At 39.3% G+C, this 18343-nt stretch overlaps 2 protein-coding genes across 2 annotated transcripts; both read right to left on the bottom strand.

The window, feature by feature from the left end:
• Positions 1–1305: 1305 nt before the first annotated feature.
• On the bottom strand, positions 1306–5868 carry LOC104438247 (probable lactoylglutathione lyase, chloroplastic). The gene is made up of 9 exons (XM_010051345.3): positions 5530–5868; positions 4522–4726; positions 4288–4412; positions 4059–4123; positions 3117–3329; positions 2923–2970; positions 2502–2609; positions 2166–2306; positions 1306–1684 (listed from the first exon to the last, which is right to left on the bottom strand). Exons 1-9 carry the CDS (start codon positions 5669–5671, stop codon positions 1643–1645), a joined length of 1089 nt encoding a protein of 362 aa, XP_010049647.1. The 5' UTR covers positions 5672–5868; the 3' UTR covers positions 1306–1642.
• Positions 5869–9404: 3536 nt separating this feature from the next.
• LOC120286164 (E3 ubiquitin-protein ligase ATL42-like) lies at positions 9405–10989 on the bottom strand. Its single transcript, XM_039310408.1, has one exon. It carries the CDS (start codon positions 10862–10864, stop codon positions 9572–9574), a length of 1293 nt encoding a protein of 430 aa, XP_039166342.1. The 5' UTR covers positions 10865–10989; the 3' UTR covers positions 9405–9571.
• Positions 10990–18343: the final 7354 nt, after the last annotated feature.

The following is an 18343-nucleotide window of genomic DNA, read 5'->3' as shown; positions in this document are numbered from 1 at the left end:
TTTTTATATATTACAGTATTAAAGTCGAATATTTTCATATCATATCATATATATTTTTTATATAAACAACATATCGGTGTAAACGAACATAAAAGTTCAAAAACAAAGATGGTAAAAATTTTGCAACACTATTACCTAATTTATTTTTATTTACCTCTTTATTTTTATTTTTTTTATTTCTTTTATTTCTTTTTCCCTTCCATCATTCTTTAATAAAATTTTATTAAATAGTAAACTATACTAATATACCTAAAATAAAAAATACACAAAATATGTAATAAATATAAATATAAATTTATATTTATTTTTGTTATTTTGGATTCAAATAATATTTATATTGATATATTATTTCAATATGTTAATTTAATAAGTTCATTATTCAAGAAAATTACTTTTTTTTTTTTTATCTTGAATATTAGTAATTCTATCCATTTTTATCCCACTTCCCTCATGAGATAATTTTATCCGACTTATATCCATTTTATAATTGACTTTATCCAATCACAAGATAGAATAAATTTTATCTTATCTCAAATTTTATCTTAACTCTTAAAAGCAAACTAAATCTATTGCATCGGTGCTAATGTAGTTCTAAATATTTTAGTTTGATTAATTTAATCTTAAACCTTTTGCATTATCACTAACATTGGTGCTAATTCAGCAATTTTCTGACCAAAATTTGCCACAAGCACAAAGGGTTAATGACTAAATAGTCCAATCGAAAGATTTAAGAGTAAATTGACATCAATGCAATAGGTTTAAAAAAATTTAGTACTTCCACCTGAGAAACAATGATATATACATCTGTCAAATCCTAAACTCCATCATATCTGCCATGCTAAGGGGGAATTCTGGCCATGCATGCTTGCTCCTCCGAGTATCAATGTGTCCTACAGAACACATCGCCACATCCGCACTCGAACCCTATCAATCTACTTTTGTCCTTCTTGAACGTCTCTGTGGCCGAAGCATTGATGGTCGGTCCAAGCTTCTGAATCTTCCAATAAAATAGCGATGGTTTGGCCCGCGCCCACGCTGGCGGCAGCGGACTTCACGACTTGGTCTTTAAAAAAAACAGCGCAGCAACCTGGAGCCGAGATTTTGAAGCTCTCTTGGCTCCACAAAAGCCGCAGCCTCTCGTGCAAATTGGTTGTCCTAAGTTCAAAGATAGTGTTCCATTCCATGTTCTAACATGCCCTTTGGACAAAGATCTCTGAATTCTGGTAGATTCGTCTTTAGAAGTCCTAAGAAGTGAATCTTTTTCGGAATCACGGTTTGAAAATTGGCAAACGCTTGCTCGTGCAATTCCTATAACCACAAAGAAGTTGCTATTATACATGCTGTAGATATCACTGTTGATGCTTACAATTAGCTACTGTGGAGGGTCATATAGATATCTGCAAAATCATACCCCTCCATGAAACAGCCTAGAAAGAAAAGAATGATCGACAGGGTTTCCAGCTGACTATTTCTACGCATGTGGGAAGGAAGAAAAAAAAAGATTTCGCGATCACACACTAACTACAAAAAGGGAATCTTTTTCTTTTTTATATAAATCCCACCGGGAACTGTGTTATAAGGATTCATCTGGCTCGAGTATCTTATTGGATTGCTACAAGCTTTGAGTGGTCTATCCCATGTCTCATTCTAATTCCTTGAGAAAGTCGATATTATCAACAAAGACCTGCAAATTAACAGAAAGAAACCCACATCAGTTATCCGGATGAGAAGAACCAGAAGATGCTTCAAGCCAGACAGAGAGAGAGTGCAGAATACTAGTGGATGCGTCTCAAATAAAATCAACAATATGCATGTGCCAGGGAAATTACTGCAAGATACAAAGATCTGAAGAGGAAAAAGAAAATGGACAGTATGATTGTTGCGGTCACCCATCGTCAGGTAAGGTATGGCTTTTCTAATCTAACACCAACCCTTCAAAGGAAGGTCGTGTATGCGCCCCTAAACCAATATACCAAAAAATATGTTTTCCTTGGTGACAGCTTTGCCAGTGTCAAAACTCACAGATGAGGGACTAAGCCTGTCACATCTTGCAGCAGCAAATAACCAGTAAAAGTCATTTGAGTCTGTAGAGTAGATATCTCCTCCTATATGACAGTTCAACCAATCAAGTGCATAAGTTAGACACGTTATGAAGTATCACACACCGATTTCCAGCCATCAGGATCCAGGCATGCTGTAATCTTTGTACTGATGCCAGGCAATGGTCCAGGTTCCCGGGTAACCTTGCCACCACAGAGCTTAATTGCCTCGGCTGTTTTGTAAACATCATCAGTGCCTATCGCAATCTGCCAGAGATGAATACATTAGTCTCAGCTTATAAACTTGATTATGCAAGTAAAGAAGAAATTATTCAATTTCTGTAGTCCTAAGCATACTTCAACAAAAAAGTGAACACAGAAACCGTAAATACAATTTTTAAATTTATTCTAAGGGAACTAAGACCATATACTAAACCAATCGAAAGAAGGGAGACTCTGTACCTGAGCATAGGCATTGCCTTTGTCATATTCGGTGACGCCATAATTATATGTCAACTCCAACACAGCATTCTTATCTTCAGGGCCATAGCCCAACATTGCTATGGTATACTAGAATAGAAGAATTTAATGTCAGAAAGGCAGAGAAGGAGACACATACAAAAAATAGAAACAAACACATTTCCAACAGTTTAAGGATGCATAATAATTTTGCACTCGAGAAGAACTTGACAGTACAGAGAAATCATGTAATATAAGTATCTCGCTACAAAAAGTTTCAACTCATAAAAAACTTCAAACAACTTACAGCTCTTGGTAAAATAAGGATACATGACTATACAGGTCAGACATCATCAATCTTCAAATTTGATATATGGCAAACATATTATAAGATGATACTGCAAATAAAAGGATATTGAGCTACCTTGTACTCGGGATTATCTCTGGTGCGAAGAAGCTCCATACCAAAAGCCTGGTAGACATGACAAAATTTATATAAAAAGTACATACCGAGAACTGGAAGTGAAATAAAAACAACTTAAAGAAAGACATGCATAAAAACAATGAGACCCTGCATTTTGGATGTAGCATCCAAAATATAGTGCGTACTTATCTCACCTTCTCGTAGAAACTTATTGATCGATCAAGATCGCCTACTCGAAGCATTACTTGACAAAGTGGCTCCGGAGTGGGACCTCTCTCCAAAAGTTCAAACTTATAACCATCAGGATCTTCAATAAATGCAATGACTGTGCTGCCCCCTTTGACTGGACCTGGTTCTCGAGTTACCTTGCCACCTTTGGCTTTTATGAGTTCCACAGTCTTGGCAATCTAATCAACATATCACAATGTAAGCAACTATCCAACCCATAGCTGCACCAGGCATCTGACAAGCATTATTGAGCTATCCACATGACTTTTAGAAGGCGTGATGCAACCATAATCTCTATTGGTATGAAATTTGAGAGGCAAGCAAAAATTCAAGCCAGTCAGAAGCATCTCAAGTCCTACATATTGCTATCATGTTTAAGTCGAGTTTGTCAAGCAACAATTGAAGTAATTTCCAGATCATAAGTACTTGGCCTCAATGCCTCATGATTCATTAGCCCAATCGAGTACTTACTTTTCAGTTGTTTTGAACATTTTATGTAAGACATAAGTGAAGGAACCTGACAACTCTTTCATCAAATTACATATTGCTTTTGCTGATATAAATTAGAATCAAAACTTCATTTGGATAATCACGACAAGTGGAACCATTTGCAAAAAAATTATGTATCTCATTTGGTAGATCTTAAGAATGAAAGGGGTTGGATCACACTGCAACTGAAGAGGAGACAAATCGTAGTCGGCAGCTACGATGACTTGAGTCAGACTAATTACATTAACATGGCTCTACATGACGGAATACATCATCAAAAATTGCAGAGAAGGGGCTGGTGTCATGATGCACCTGTCATTTTGGTGTCTAGCACAGAGCCTACCTCTGAAGTTTGTTAAAGATTGTCCAACCACACCATCAAAAAAACTTACAAGGAAGAGTTCTTTGCTAGAACTTACATCATCAACTGCGATGCCAAAATGGCCAAAAGCAGTCCCAATGTCATACTTGTCAACTCCATAATCTGGCCATACCATAAATTAGATAACATCAAAGACCAACAAAATGATCAGTGAATTACGATGCAAAGCTCACCAAAGATGAGTAATCAGCAATTTACATGCCATAATTCAGTGTGTGTGTGTGTGTGTGAATGGAGCAAACTATTCATGTGGTGGGTTATCTTACTATAAGTGAGTTCAATCACAAAGTGGGAATCTTCTGGTCCATAGCCAAGGAATGCATTTGTATATTTTTCTTCTGGTATGTCACGTTTACGCAACAGCTTCATTCCAAGGCATTCTGTGTAAAATCTGCACAAAACAGACATCTTTATGGATCCAAGTTCTGTTGTGAACTTAGACAGGAAGGGAAAATAGAGGAAAAGTGACATGTATCTCAATCAGGAATGAGAATACACACTTTATGGTTCTGTCCAAATCTCCCACGCGGTAGACAACATGAAGCAGTCTTCTTTTGTCTTGTTTAACCCAATCCAGAATATTCTCTTGGGTGGCAGTTGTGCTTGCTTGTGAGATATTTCCAGGGGTACTGGCAGCCGTGACACTGCTCTGTCCTCCTAACAACCTAGAGGCTCTCGTACCAAACGATTGAGACTGGGATACCACTGAACAAGAATTCAGAATTCAGCAAAGAACTTCAGGTTGGTATAACAGTTATAAACTCATGGAAACAGATAATTTCTCTTTTCACTGATCTATGATATGGGAGAACGTAAAATAACCATTTCCTTATCTCAGCAAATTCTACAAGCGAAAGGAATTCATGGCATTGCAGACTGCAGTGTGGTTTCAACTGGTGATAATGAACAAACAAACTTATCCGTAAACACAAAAGTACTCAGCCATACATAATGGAAGCTAAAATGTCAAAAGCAAGAATAAAATTCGGGCTTTGATAGTCATCAACATTCCTGCTCTTCAAACTTACAAATTCAGATGAAGAAGACGACGATAAATCTACCACACACCCCGAATTCAAAATGCTAGTAGCTAGTTGAATGCATACTCAACGAGCAACTGCTACCTTTTCTTACTTATCCATTCATCCCTCGACGAGTCATTGCTTCCAAAGAAGCAAGTTACCCTTTTTAACACATTCATTCAAGCGAACACATCTCCCGAATCACCTTTCAATCAACCCACTTGCACGAACACTCATTCGGACCGCAGAGTCAAAACCCAAGTTTTTTTAACCAGCAAAACCGAGTCTTTACCAAACACACACCCACCGAGAGGATTACACAAGGAATCTAACCCATACCCACAATCACATAAGCCTAGGCGGACCCCCAATCGCGCCGGAAAGCTACAAAAACCAATCCGGCACGCGAGCAAACAGACCGAACCCGAATAGGAATAGGGCTTTAAAAAAAAGAAAAAAAAGAGCAAAGCCGGAGAGAGAACGTACCGCTGCCGAGGTGAGAGAAAGCGAGCCTCCGGGAAGGGACGTGGCGAAGGGAGGGGGAAGGGCCCAACCGGGAAGTGGCGGAGAAGCGGAAGGAGGAGAGGGAAGGCCGAATCGAGGAGGCCATGGGGATTATCCTCACCATTCAATCCCTCCCTCCGTTGCCTCCAGCAATCCCGTTCGCCTCTCTGTCTCTCTCTGTCTCTCTCTCTCTCTCTCTGTGGAAAATCAGTAGGAATTGGAGCTCTGGAACGTTCAGTATGTGAAGCAGGAGAGGAAGAAGAAGAAGAAGAAGAAGAAGAAGAGAGAGAGAGTGTGAAGGTGGTAGATAAGTTTTTGGGAGAGAGAGAGGGTTTTTGGTTCTTGTCTTTTGTTTTTTGTTTTTTGTTTTGTTTAATTTTGATTGATTGGCTTTTGTTTGTCAGTCCGATTTTATAATAGTCCCGTGTCAAAAATAAAATATATGTGAGCAGTAATCCAGGTGAGCCTCCACCTGTCTCGTGAAAAAACAAGCGAGTTAAAAGAAACACATTTTCTGAAAATTACATATCAACAAACATATTTTCTAAAAATTACATATCAACCCACCTGTAGATAGTCGTGATGGTTGGGCTTCACTATTTCATTACTGAGGGAACAAGTTCGAATCTCCAAATACTCGCGACTTAAGTAAGGATCCTAAAGGTGATTTACTATGCCAGCTCCCGAAGGTTTACGTCTGAAGGGCCGCATAGAGCTTTTCCTATCAATAAAGATTCTTTTATTTTTTTGGTCAAAATCAATAAAGATTCTTGATAAATGAAAAAATATGTATTTTTTTTTGTTCCAAATCATGATTTTTGCAAAAATTAATTTTAAATTATTTAATTTTTACGAAACAAACATTTTAAATTTATTTTTACAATGTCATCTCGATGCAAGTACTTATTAAAAATAATATATACGAAAACTACGTAATTTGTGTACTTTTTTTTGCTAGAAACGTAAGTTGTGTACTTGGTATTTATCTAATCTAGCGTGGATAATTTTTTAAATGATGAATTAGGAACTTTTTTTTTCTGGACAGAATGAGTGATTGACACAAGTAATGGAATTTTTTTCCGTAAGGTGTAAAAATGAGAGAATAAATGTGATAAACAAGGGAATAAAGGGGGAATAAATAAAAGGGAGAAAAAGTAAATAAGAAAAGACAAAAGGATGTGGAGTGAGGGGAGGGGGTGGATTTTGATTCGTTTGTGCTCTGCGTCTGCATGACGAGGTTCCCGATGAGGGCCAAGGCCGAGGGAATATGCGGCAATTCTTAACGGAATTTTCCTCATTTTCTCGCTCGTTTGTCTTATTATTTTCGAGTAGGCCTCTTTACTTTTGATTTTCACATAATTCATACCCTTAAATTTACAAAAGCATTCCTAATTCCACCCCTATGAAACTTTCATGATATCCCATCGAATGTCATGTTAAGGATAATTGATTTTAGAATGAATAGATTTAGACTTGGAACTTGGAATTTCTTATTGACAATTGGCTTAAAATTTTTGGAACTTGAAACCCACTCTCTTTGCCTTGGAACCTACCGTGTTTTCCTAGTTCGGTTACAAAGGCACCATATGGCAATGTTCCTATTTATTTTTTTCTTTTGTTCTCCGAAATAAATAAATAAATAAATATCCATTTAGTAATGTCGATTAATTTTTCTATACCCCAAAATAATTTTTTTTTTTTTTTAAAAGTGACTATGGAATAGATTTGAAATAAAAACAAGAAGTAGAAAAAATAATTTTTTATTTCCAAAAGCAATTTTTAGAAATAAGTCATTTTTCTTTTTTTTTTCTTCTTCTTCCTCATTGCCTACCGCCCGTTGCTTTGTCCATCGCCCCTCGCATGTTGCCAATCGTTGCCCCCCCGCCATTGTAGGTTGCCGCCCCTTGCCTGCCCACCATCGACCGACCACTCGCTCGTTGCCCCCTACAACTAGCTAGAGGAGAAAGAAGAAGAGAGAAGAAAAAAAAATCTCTAAAAATTTTTAAAAATTAAAATAAATTTTATATCGCAAAAAACTTGTGGGGCATACCAAACACGTTCCTTTTCTTTTTATATTTAAGGAATAGAAATTTTGTACAGATTACCAAATGTGTTGTTTTACTTAGAAACTTTTTCAAATAGTAGAAATAGAAAAAAAAAAACTATTTCTGAAAATAAATTATTCCTAAGAACATAAATATTATCAAACACTCCTAAAGTCTATCCACAGACTTGTTTTTCTTTTTGTTTCAATTTTTGCGACAAAATGATAACAGCAACAAAACATTTTAGAGGAAAAGAGGAACGAGGGCAAGTGAGTAAAGGCAAGTCAAGAATGAGCAAGGGTTGTGAGACTTAAACAAGCGAGGGTGAGCAAGCAAAGGCAAGTCAAGAACGAGCGAGGGTTGTGGAAGCTTGAACGAGCAAGGGTGAGTCTCGAGCAAGCTAGGAGGAGAGTGAGCCGCGAGCAAGAGAGAGACGTGAAGGCTCTGCATGAGAACGTTTTACATTTCTCATGGTTTTCGTTCTTTTGTTCCGGAACAAAAAAAAAACAGAAACTCCGTTGTAACGCCACATTGTTTTTTGTTCCGGAACAAAAACTTAGCCCGGAATGGTTTGGGAACAAACAAGAAGCAAAAAAGTTCTTCTTGTTCCTGGAATAATTTCTAGAAATAAGCTGATTTTCTTTTTAATTTTCTTTTATTTCATTTTCTTGCCGCGACCACCGCCAACCGCTCGGAGCCACCGCCCACCGCCGCCACCGCCGCCGATCGCGGTCTCAGTCCACCACCCGTCGCCGCCGGCCGCCGCCGGTGTCAGCCGCCACCGCCGCCGCCGCCTTGCCGTCGCCGCCGGTCGCCCATTGCCGGCCCGCCAACCGCCGGGCGGCTGCTGCCGCCCAGGTGCCGCCGCTCGCCGGTCGCCGCCGCCACCTCCCGCCGCCGGTCGCCGCTGCCGACCCGCCAATCGACATCGCCGCACGACCGCCGGCTGCCGACCGTCACCGCCGGGCGCGCGGGAAGCCCTTCGCCGCCCCCTCCCGCCCGCCCCCGCCGATGATCGGCTAGGGAAGAAAAGAGGAAAAAAAAAGAAAGAAAAAAGAAAAAACAAATAGTTTGGGTTTGATTTTGCCCAGGAGCAAAGAAGCAATTTTTCTTTTACTTATTAATTCTATTTCAAATATATTTTTGAGAACAAATATGTTCTCGAAACAAAATGTTATCAAATAGATTTTTTTTTTTTTTTCTAGAAAAAAATGCACTATTTAACGTGTTATCAAATAGACCTTTATACATCTTTAAGTGTTAAATCTTTTGATACTTGAAATTTAGACTCATTTTGTGGGAAATAAATAATTCAAAAATAATTTTTTTGAAAATGATCATTTGTGTCACTTACGAAAAATAAATAAATACAAAATACTTTTATATTTCATGAAAATATTTTGATATAATTATTTTAAACAATACAAGTGATTGTTTTTAGGAAAATATTTTTCAAATAACTTATTCTTAGCAAAACAAACGGATCATACTGATTTTTTTAAATATAAAAGATTACAATTTTGGTGTTTTACTTTCTGTGTATAACAGCAAAAGAGGAACAACAAGGGATATTTTAAGAGAACTCCAAAAGTAGGGATTGACAAGAGTACTCTCTTATCAGACCAAATCTATAAAAATGTTTTCAAATCATTTATTTTTCACAAAATAAATAGAATATTACCAAAAAAAATCAATTTCTTTTTAAAATATGTACTTAGAATTTTGGTTTTTCTTACTTTCTGTGTATAACCGCAAAAGAGGAACAACAAAGGATATTTTAAGAGAAGCCCAAAAGTAGGGATTGACAGCGTGCTCTTTATCATGCCAATTCTATGTTCCTACTCCGTTCTCTGAGATATTCATGAATTGTGTCCCAAAAAAGGAAAAAAAAAAGGGTAAGAAAAAGAAACAGAAGATCAACAATAATGCAGAAGTCAAATCTACAATTTCCCAAAAAAAAAAAAAGACAGCAAAAGAGCCTATACATCTTCTGGTTTTAGTCTTAGGTTCTGATTCTCAGAGTCTTGAGATCTTCTGTCTCTGTTAGCAAACCATTGAGCTGTTCTTCTGGCAATTGGCAGCCACAGCCTTCTCATCCTCTCCTCCCTTGATGACCCCCAACCATTTTCTTGTGAGGAAGCCTCTTGGGTGTACCTGCTCTTCCTGTTCAATTCTCCAAGCCTCGACACCCCTGTGATCTCGGACATCGACCTCTTCTCATCCAGCACCAGATACTTCGACCTGCCCATCGCCGTCGGAGGAGGAAGGCCCGCAGTCGGGGCCGGGCTAGTCAAGCTCTTCGGGCCAGGCTTGCTCTCGAACAGTCTCTTCAGCTCCATCTCTTCCCTGATCTTCCCAATTTGGCCCTCGTCGTTGGCTCTGCTGGTTTTGGACTGGCCAGGATTTGCCTCCAGGGAAGAGAACCTGTTGCTTGACGCGGAGCTCAGCATTTCTGAATTCAGGAACATCAGGTCCGAAGAGCTCACATTGCTCCACCTGTTCTTGAAGAACCCGTCAGGCACCAGGATCCTGTGATTGAACTTGTGCAGGTCACCTCTCGGGTCCTGATCGGCATTTCTGGCCGCATCCCGGATTGAGACCTCATCTTCCCTGTCGGCCTTGAACATCCTCCTTAAGCTTCTCCCGATGCCGAACCTGGAGGACCCGCGATTACCCTCCTCCCTTTGGACGAAGAGAAGCTCCGGATTCGAGTCATCGTGTCGGCTGGATTGGTTCCATAGCCTCATGCTGCTTGAGTAGGTGAAGATCGCCGGGTCCTCCACGCTCAGCCTAAGCCGGCAGATGGGGCAGCTGGAGTGGTTCTCGAGCCAGCGGTCGATGCACTCGATGTGGAAGGCGTGCTTGCACTGAGGCAGCAGCCGGAGGATCTCGACGTCCTCGAACTTGGAGAGGCACACCGCACACTCGAGCCCTTCTTTCGATCCCCTGAGCGAGGAAAACCTGAAGAAAGGGAGCGACTCAATCACCGTCTTGTCGATGCCTGATAACTGCGATCTCGACCTCGCGAGCCCAAGACGAGCTTCCGGGTTGCCATGGATGGCCGATCTGCTGGAGAGACAGTACTTGGCATAGACAATGAGGACGCAAGCAAGCAAGAACATCAGGGAGAGTATTGCCATGACAACCACGAGGCTCGGCTGGAAATTCGAGTCATCCTGCGAGATAATCGGTCCCTGGGGCGGGATTTGCGCCTCGACATGCAAGAAGAAGACCCAACAGAAGATCAAGACGTAGACGTGGGCTCGATTCATGTGTGGATCGGGAGCTGACACTTCGGCCTCGAATGTCGAAAACTCGAAACTCTATACGTGCAGAAACCTCCCTAGAGGTTCTAAATAGAGAATCCTTCACTGGTTCAGCGAGATCTCTTCATTTGTTCTCACGCTGTTTTATGTCTGTCCAAACTCATCGAACTAATCTATTCTCCAGAGGAAGCTTTTTTAAAGTTGGAAATTCATGTAGTGATGTAGAGATGGAAGGACTTATTTTATAAAAACAAATTATTCAATGACAATGCAAAGACAGTTTCAAAATTCAGAGTCAACTGATGCTGCATAAAAAGAATAGATTTATCCCCATGTGAAAGGAGCTAATTGAACTGCAACTTGATATGTTCATTCACCTGAGTGGCAACTGTTCCAAAGTCCTAAATGCAGTTTTGCCCTTCTTTTATCCTTGATTTGCTCTACATCCAATAAATTAAGCTCCCAGCATCAACCACCCCTTTTGACACACCATGGAATGACGATTGGAAAGCGACTTCATCCTCTAGGTTAAGATATTGGCTTGGTCGAAGCGTTTTCAAAACCAATAATTTTTTTTTTAACTTATAATTATTCGACATGCCTCGAGAAAAAAACATTTAAAGCCCTATTAAAAAAATGCATTTTCGTCTTATTCTTTATGTTTTTTTTTTTTAATTTTTTTTCTTCTTCTCTCTTCCCTCCGCGGTCCGGCGAGGGCTGCCCTCACCGGCGTTGGGCGAGGGTCGCCCTCACCTGGGCTGGCTGGGGCCGCCCTCTCCGACGTCGGGCGAGGGTCACCCTCGCCTGGGCTGGCTAAGGCCGCCCTCGCCGGCGTCGGGCGAGGGCCCAATGCTGGCAAGGGGTGCCCTCACTTGACGCCGGCGAGGGCAGCCCTCGCCGGCATTGGGCGAGGGTGCCCTCGCCAAATTTGGGGAGGGAGGCCCTTGCTCAACACCGGTGAGGGCTTGGCAAGGGGTACCCTCGCTTGATGCCAACAAGGGCCGCCATCACCCGACGCCGGCTTTCCTTCATCGACTCCTCCATGGCCAGCGGAGGGAAGAAAGAAGAAGAAGAAGAAAAAAAGTTTTTAAAAGTAAAAAAAAAACCCAAAATGCCCTTATGATTTAAGGTAAATGTGTCACACAAATGAAAATTCAGGGTTTTTTGTGTCACAAAAAAAGTTTGGGGTAAATGTGTCACGAATAGCAAATTTCGAGGTTTTTCATGTAAAAAAAAAAGTTTGGGGTAAATTTATCACTTTGAACAAAGTTTGAGGTTTTTTGTGGTTTTTTCTTTTAAATATAAGTTATAATTAGTAAATTGTAATCATTTATATAATAATATAAATGGAACCTGGATAGACTTTGGAACCTATAACAAGATAATTTTCAAGTTCTAAAGTATGCAAGGTAGGTTTCAAGTTCTAAAAAAATGAGGAACCTGTTTCAACGGGCAGGTTCAAATTCCAGGTGGAATTTATACAAAACTTAGATTCGCTCATCTTTACTTCTATCGAGTTGAATTCCTTACCAAGGATTAATTTTCTTCTATTGATAGTTTTGTTCATTTTGTTTGTTCATTTTGTATTCTCTTTGATGAATAACAAGCTTGTTTTATTATTATTGCATTCCTTTTTGTTTTATTTAACTAAACATGAAAAAGAAAAAAAAAAAAAACTTCTTGGACCCTAGAACCAACACCTTGTGACGGGGTAGGTTCTAAGTTCTAGGTTCTGGCAGATAAGTTCAAGGTTTCAAAAAATGAGGAACTTATACCCGATGGTAGGTTTTAGGTTTTAGGCGGAACTTGTAAGTAGGGGTGAGCGGTTCCTTGCTTCCCAAGTTCCGCTTGGAACCCGGAACCTACCTGGCACAAGTTTCCTCATTTTTGGAACCGGAACCTACCCGTCAAACCAAGAACCTGGAACCTACCCGTCACACAGTTCCGGTCGGTTCCGGTTCCAACAGTTCCAATAGGTTCTTTTTTTTTTTTTTTTTTTCATTTTTAGTTTAAAAAATGGAAATGAATGCAACAATAATAAACAAACTTGTCATTCATTGAAGAGAATATACACAAACAGCATTATCATCCTCTTAGACACACACAGATTATCAATGAGATAGTTTCCTACTTTATTATTCTCGTCCATAGCATGATCCAACCATGAACGAGGAGATCACCGCCACTATGATCGAGAACTTTGCCGTTCTTGGATGAGCTGCTTCGAGTTCATTTGAAACCTCAGCCTGGGCATGCCGAGTCGCCGACTGTGCTTGCCGCATCAAGAAAAGTGCATCTAGAGGCTAGAGCAGCTTCTTGAGTTGCCTCGTAACCCGTCTTTAGGGAGGTAAACTGCACTGGATGAGGAATACTAAGTGTTGCAGGCTTGGTGGCTTGTAAACGTGGAAAATTGCCAAAGAATGCATTCGAGCCTTTAGATACTCTTCATTGACAGCCCAGCTGCCCATAGATCCTTCTCAATGGCAGCTGCAAGGTGAGAGGATAATCATTAAAGAGGTGAAAGATTACGTAGGAATAGAAGCAAGGCCATAAATAGCAACACGTACGAAGAAATTACTAGCACAAAGCAACTGTTTTTCCAACCTCCGAAGCGCATGGACTTGGTCGAATAATGCAGCACTAAATCAATGTAGTAAATGACCGTGCCTCCCCGTCTGGTTGAAGTTGCTTCTGAAAATTTACCTTGCAAAGTGAAAATTCCTATTAGTAAAACAGAAGAGCACTGAAAGATATTTACTTGAATCAAAAACCAATTTGCATTCGGATGCATGTTAATAGCACATACAGTCTTACGTCCACAAATAACTTCAAGAATCGAGCTTAGTCTCAATTGCTTTTCCTCTTGGCCTGAGTACCAAATCATAAACTTCTCATCCCGAAACAAAACACGCATGGTTAGTTTTCCTCAACAAATTGCAAAAGAGGGGAAATTTTTATCCACTTAATTGAAGTGTAAGCGAAGAGTGCTCCTCTAGAAAGCCAACCTACGTAACAATGCTTGGAATATATTACTTCTATGGAGAAGAAATATCTAGCACTAATTAGAAGTAAAAGGGAAAGTTGGCCTCCAAGGCAACATTCTAACATAAAAGTAGTTGTCAAACACAAAGCAATTGTTGATCCCATAGAACATGAATACTTCGATAAAGCCCCATATGAAGAATTAGTAAATAGGACTCGTAGTGAAGAACTATCGATATATTAGGAAAAAAATGAGAGAATGCAAGAAATAGAGAATCTCATGATTTCGCAAACCGTCTCATCATACATGATGATATGTATCACAAATATGAAGAAAACAAGAATATCCTCACTACACTTAAATTTTTACCGAGAAGTTAACATTTGATATTTTGCTCCACCCTTTGCACAGTGCATGAAGATGTATGTCAAATATGCGCCCGTTCACATGTGTGATGCCATGCTATATGCAGATGGTGTTATCATAACTCTTTTCTCCAATCAAAGCCTATTTTCATCAAGGTTCTGGTAGAAAAGAAATTCTTAAAGGTGCCGACACACAACTTTTCAAGACCCGAAAGGTACTCACATTTGCAAACATCATTACCACACTCGCACCAACACACATCAAGCTTAAAGAGTCATGAAGAAACACTTCCAGATAACAAACAAAGGCTATTACCATGTACAAAAGAGAAAAGTAACCATGCAACTCACCGCAGCATCTTCACATTCAACAAAATATCAAAACCGTGGTTTTTCATGAGATGGAACTGAATTAGTTGGAATTGGTTGGTTGTCAAGGACTGCACCTTTCTGCCTGAAATGAGTCATATCAACAACACTGTGTCATGGAGAAGGAGAGCTTTAGTAATCCTGGAAATTTGGAAAATAAACATGGTGCCTTGGGATGGGAAGTTGCCATTGGCAAAAGGGCTCATGAGTGGTAAACTAACTGATAAAATACACTTTACATGCTCTCCTAAAGCACTGAAAACTTGTCTTCTTTGTTACATTTAACCAGATAACAGCAAATCGACCCGGCCCCGCAAGATGTGGACTATTAGGATAGTGATACGACGGTATACAGCAGAAAAACCAAGAAGCCTATCTTGAAAATTGCCTTGCTGGTCACTTGTCTTCTGAATAAGAAGATAGATCTCCCAACATGAATCAGTTACATCAATAGGATACCCACCTAATATATTGGAAAAAAACTTGTGCAGGATTGAAAATTTCTACCCTTGACATATAATGCAACACATGCACACATAAAAAACCTATGAGAAGTCAATGAACTACCATCTACAAGAAGAAGAACAAGAGGAGCCAATCAACTATACAGGTGGCATACAAATCATATCTCTCATAAGAATGCGCACAACCCGACATGCAGAAGAGTCAACTTTAGATCTTGAACCTCATTAAATAGCCTCCTATTTTCTACAAGAACTTGGTGATAGTTCTCTCGCTGCGTCGCCTAATGCTTCAACCCGTAAACCTGCGTAAAAAAGATTTGAGTGGATTTTTTAAATCGTTCCATAAATTAAAAGATTTGCATTGATGGACAGAAAATTCTAAGTCATGGCTTTCCTTCTCTTTAGTCAATCTAGCTAAGTCTTCCTCTTCAAGCTTCCTCTTCTTCAATCTTCTCAGCCCGCATGATGAGAGCACCACTAAATTAAGAGATGAATGGAACAGCTTTTCAGTTCACGTACTCCAAAATTACAGATATCGAGACTAACGTGTTAGGATATCTTCCGAATGTCTTTAATAACTATAATGGCTTCTTGAACCACAAAATTGACTTTAATCTTAATCAGCTCCAGCAAAACACCGATGCATCACTCGCTCTCTCCAACTTGATTGCACAAGGACCAATAGCACGGACTGCCTTTCCAACAAAATTGACATCTACTTATATAGCATACTCCTTGAATTCCAGCAGAACCTGCAGCATTTAGTTAATAAGACAACATAAAATTAACCATTTTGAGTAAACAAGCAAATTCAACAGGTTAAATGCTCTTCGCTTTCATGCCTGCTCAATATTTCAGGAACTCACCAAGCTTTATCATGATTTCTAACTTCTCCATCAGCACCTTCACTTGGCCCGCATCCTCCCAAAGGATAAACTCTAGTTACCGCGATAGTCTCCCCATTAAGACCATCCATATCTATAAAAAGAAGAAGAAAAAGAGATTAAAAATATCCACTTATAGATATACAAAAAGAATTACAATATATAAAGATATAAACAATGTCACTTACCCAACTCAAATTTTTCTGCATTCTCGATGCACTCCTCAACATCAATCGGTACACGAACGGCTCTCAACCAATCTTGAGTGCAAATCAAAGCTTCCACTACTTTCGGAGTTAAAGAACTTCAAACCATCAAGAACACGACCCGATGCACTAAAAGTTGACTCGGAAGCAACGGTAGTTACGGGAATGGACAAAATATCTCGAGCCATCAAAGAAAGAATCTTATATTTTGAGCCATTGGTCTTCCACCACATCAAAATGTCAATATCAAGATTCTTTTCATTTTTCTCTTGAAGATATTGATCAAGCTCGGATTTGTTGTCATCACACCCTTGTTCATTCGAGTATAAAAACATTTTCTTCCAAACTTGTCCATCATACTTCTTTATTCCTTCACTATCACTCGAATCGACATTAGAACCACCACTACTTACACCCAAACTATGGCCACCAAAATTATGATCACTTGAAATAAGAGATGATTGCTCATAAAATTCATACAAACGCTCCAATGCATCCTTCACCTTGTAATGCATCTCTTTAACTTTCAATTCATCATCATAAATTTGTCCATACAAGAAAGTCACATAATTCAACTTAGCTCTAGGATCTAACACAACCGCAATCAAGACCATCATATTCACTTTATCCAAGCTTCCATAATATTTATCAAATTTTTCTTTCATTTTCACACCCATATCATGAAGCCTAGGATCCGAAGCATTGATTGCATCTTTCAAATATCTATACAAAACAGCTATTCCTTCAAAATAATCATTTGAAGTTACATATGAACTCCCCGACATTCGATTGGTGGCATCATAGAATACTTTTAGAAAATCTGAAATAACAATAGCATTTTCCCAATCATCATCAGTAGGAATTTCATGATTCAGCTCACTTGCAAATGATAAATTGTCATCTTCCAGTCTTTGGAAAGCTTTTCTAACTTGATGGCGGTATCTAACATGAGATAAGTGGAATTCCATCTAGTAGCAACGTCAAGAACTACCGAACCTTTATAAGTGATATTTTCACTCTTAATGCAAGACTGAAATGCATTGGCTCTTGCAGGAGAACTCTTTACATACCTAACCACATTCGGACACGTGCAATGGAGTCACGTACCGTAGTCAAGCCATCTCTCACAATCAAATTCAATATATGAGCTGTGCACCTCATATGCAAAACACTACCATCCAATATCAACGACTTTTCTTTGAAAAATTTATCCCTCAAATAGTTAATTGCAACATCATTCGAGCTAGCATTATCCACAGTGATTGTTGACACCTTTTTTTCAATTCCCCACTCTTGAATGCATTTCTCCACCATTTTCCCAATCTCCCTACCCCTGTGACTATGCATCACTACAAAATTGATGATTCTTTTATGCAACTTCCAATTTTCATCAATAAAATGTGCAGTGAGACACATATAATTCAGATTTTGAATGGAGCTCCATGTATCGGTCGTGAGTGCAATCCTAGAATTAATCTGTCGAAAATAATTCTTCAAAGAAGTTCTTTCATCTATATATAACTTCATGCAATCTTTTGCCACTGTGAAACGTGATATATGTTTGAAAAGAGGCTGTAACTCACTAACAAACTCACGAAATCCAACACGCTCAACCAAGGAAAAGGTTGCTCATCACTAATGATAAACCGAGCAAGCATTCGCCTACAACGTTCTTGATTAAACGACCATGTTGATAAGATACTACTAGTATTAGAATCACCTCCTGACTTGCTAGCCATGTCTACATTACGTGGCATAAAGAATTTCTGTCTCTTATCTACATTACGGGGAAACCTCCTACATGTGGTCAAGTGCTTCCTCATCGCAGAAGTACCGTTAGCAACACGATACGTAAGTATTGTCCCACAATGTATGCACTTCACTTGAATTGGTTTTCCATCCTTATCATTGATTCTTCTATAATGATTCCAACATTTTGATGTATATTTCTTATCCTGAGGAAGATGAGAACCAGGTACCTTACTCATGGCACTCGTACTAGGGGGTGCCTCTTCTTCATTTTCATGGTCAGAAAATTCCAATTCCGGAGTCATATCATCATGTCCCTCCACCTCCATTGCTTTGCACTACATAACAATTACAGAATATAATTAATTTAGTTGATAACAACGTTAATACAGTATAATACAGCATACCAATGCTGTATAGAAACATAATACGGCACTTTTATACATAAGCTAAGTCTATTATGTT

This window comes from Eucalyptus grandis, chromosome 3, assembly GCF_016545825.1.
Source record: "Eucalyptus grandis isolate ANBG69807.140 chromosome 3, ASM1654582v1, whole genome shotgun sequence".
In the NCBI taxonomy this organism is placed as follows: domain Eukaryota; kingdom Viridiplantae; phylum Streptophyta; class Magnoliopsida; order Myrtales; family Myrtaceae; genus Eucalyptus; species Eucalyptus grandis.
The sequence above is the reverse complement of the archived record's forward strand: the minus strand, read 5'-3'. Positions and strand labels throughout refer to the sequence as shown.

Excerpts from the sequence above, each read along its gene's own strand:
- LOC104438247 (XM_010051345.3), bottom strand. The coding sequence starts at position 5,671 with ATGGTGAGGATAATCCCCATGGCCTCCTCGATTCGGCCTTCCCTCTCC. Across the intron at positions 4,727-5,529 it reads TTTCTCTCACCTCGGCAGCG|TGGTATCCCAGTCTCAATCG; the intron begins GTACGTTCTCTC and ends ATTCTTGTTCAG. Across the intron at positions 1,685-2,165 it reads ATCCTGATGGCTGGAAATCG|GTCTTTGTTGATAATATCGA; the intron begins GTGTGTGATACT and ends GTTAATTTGCAG.
- LOC120286164 (XM_039310408.1), bottom strand. The coding sequence starts at position 10,864 with ATGAATCGAGCCCACGTCTACGTCTTGATCTTCTGTTGGGTCTTCTTC.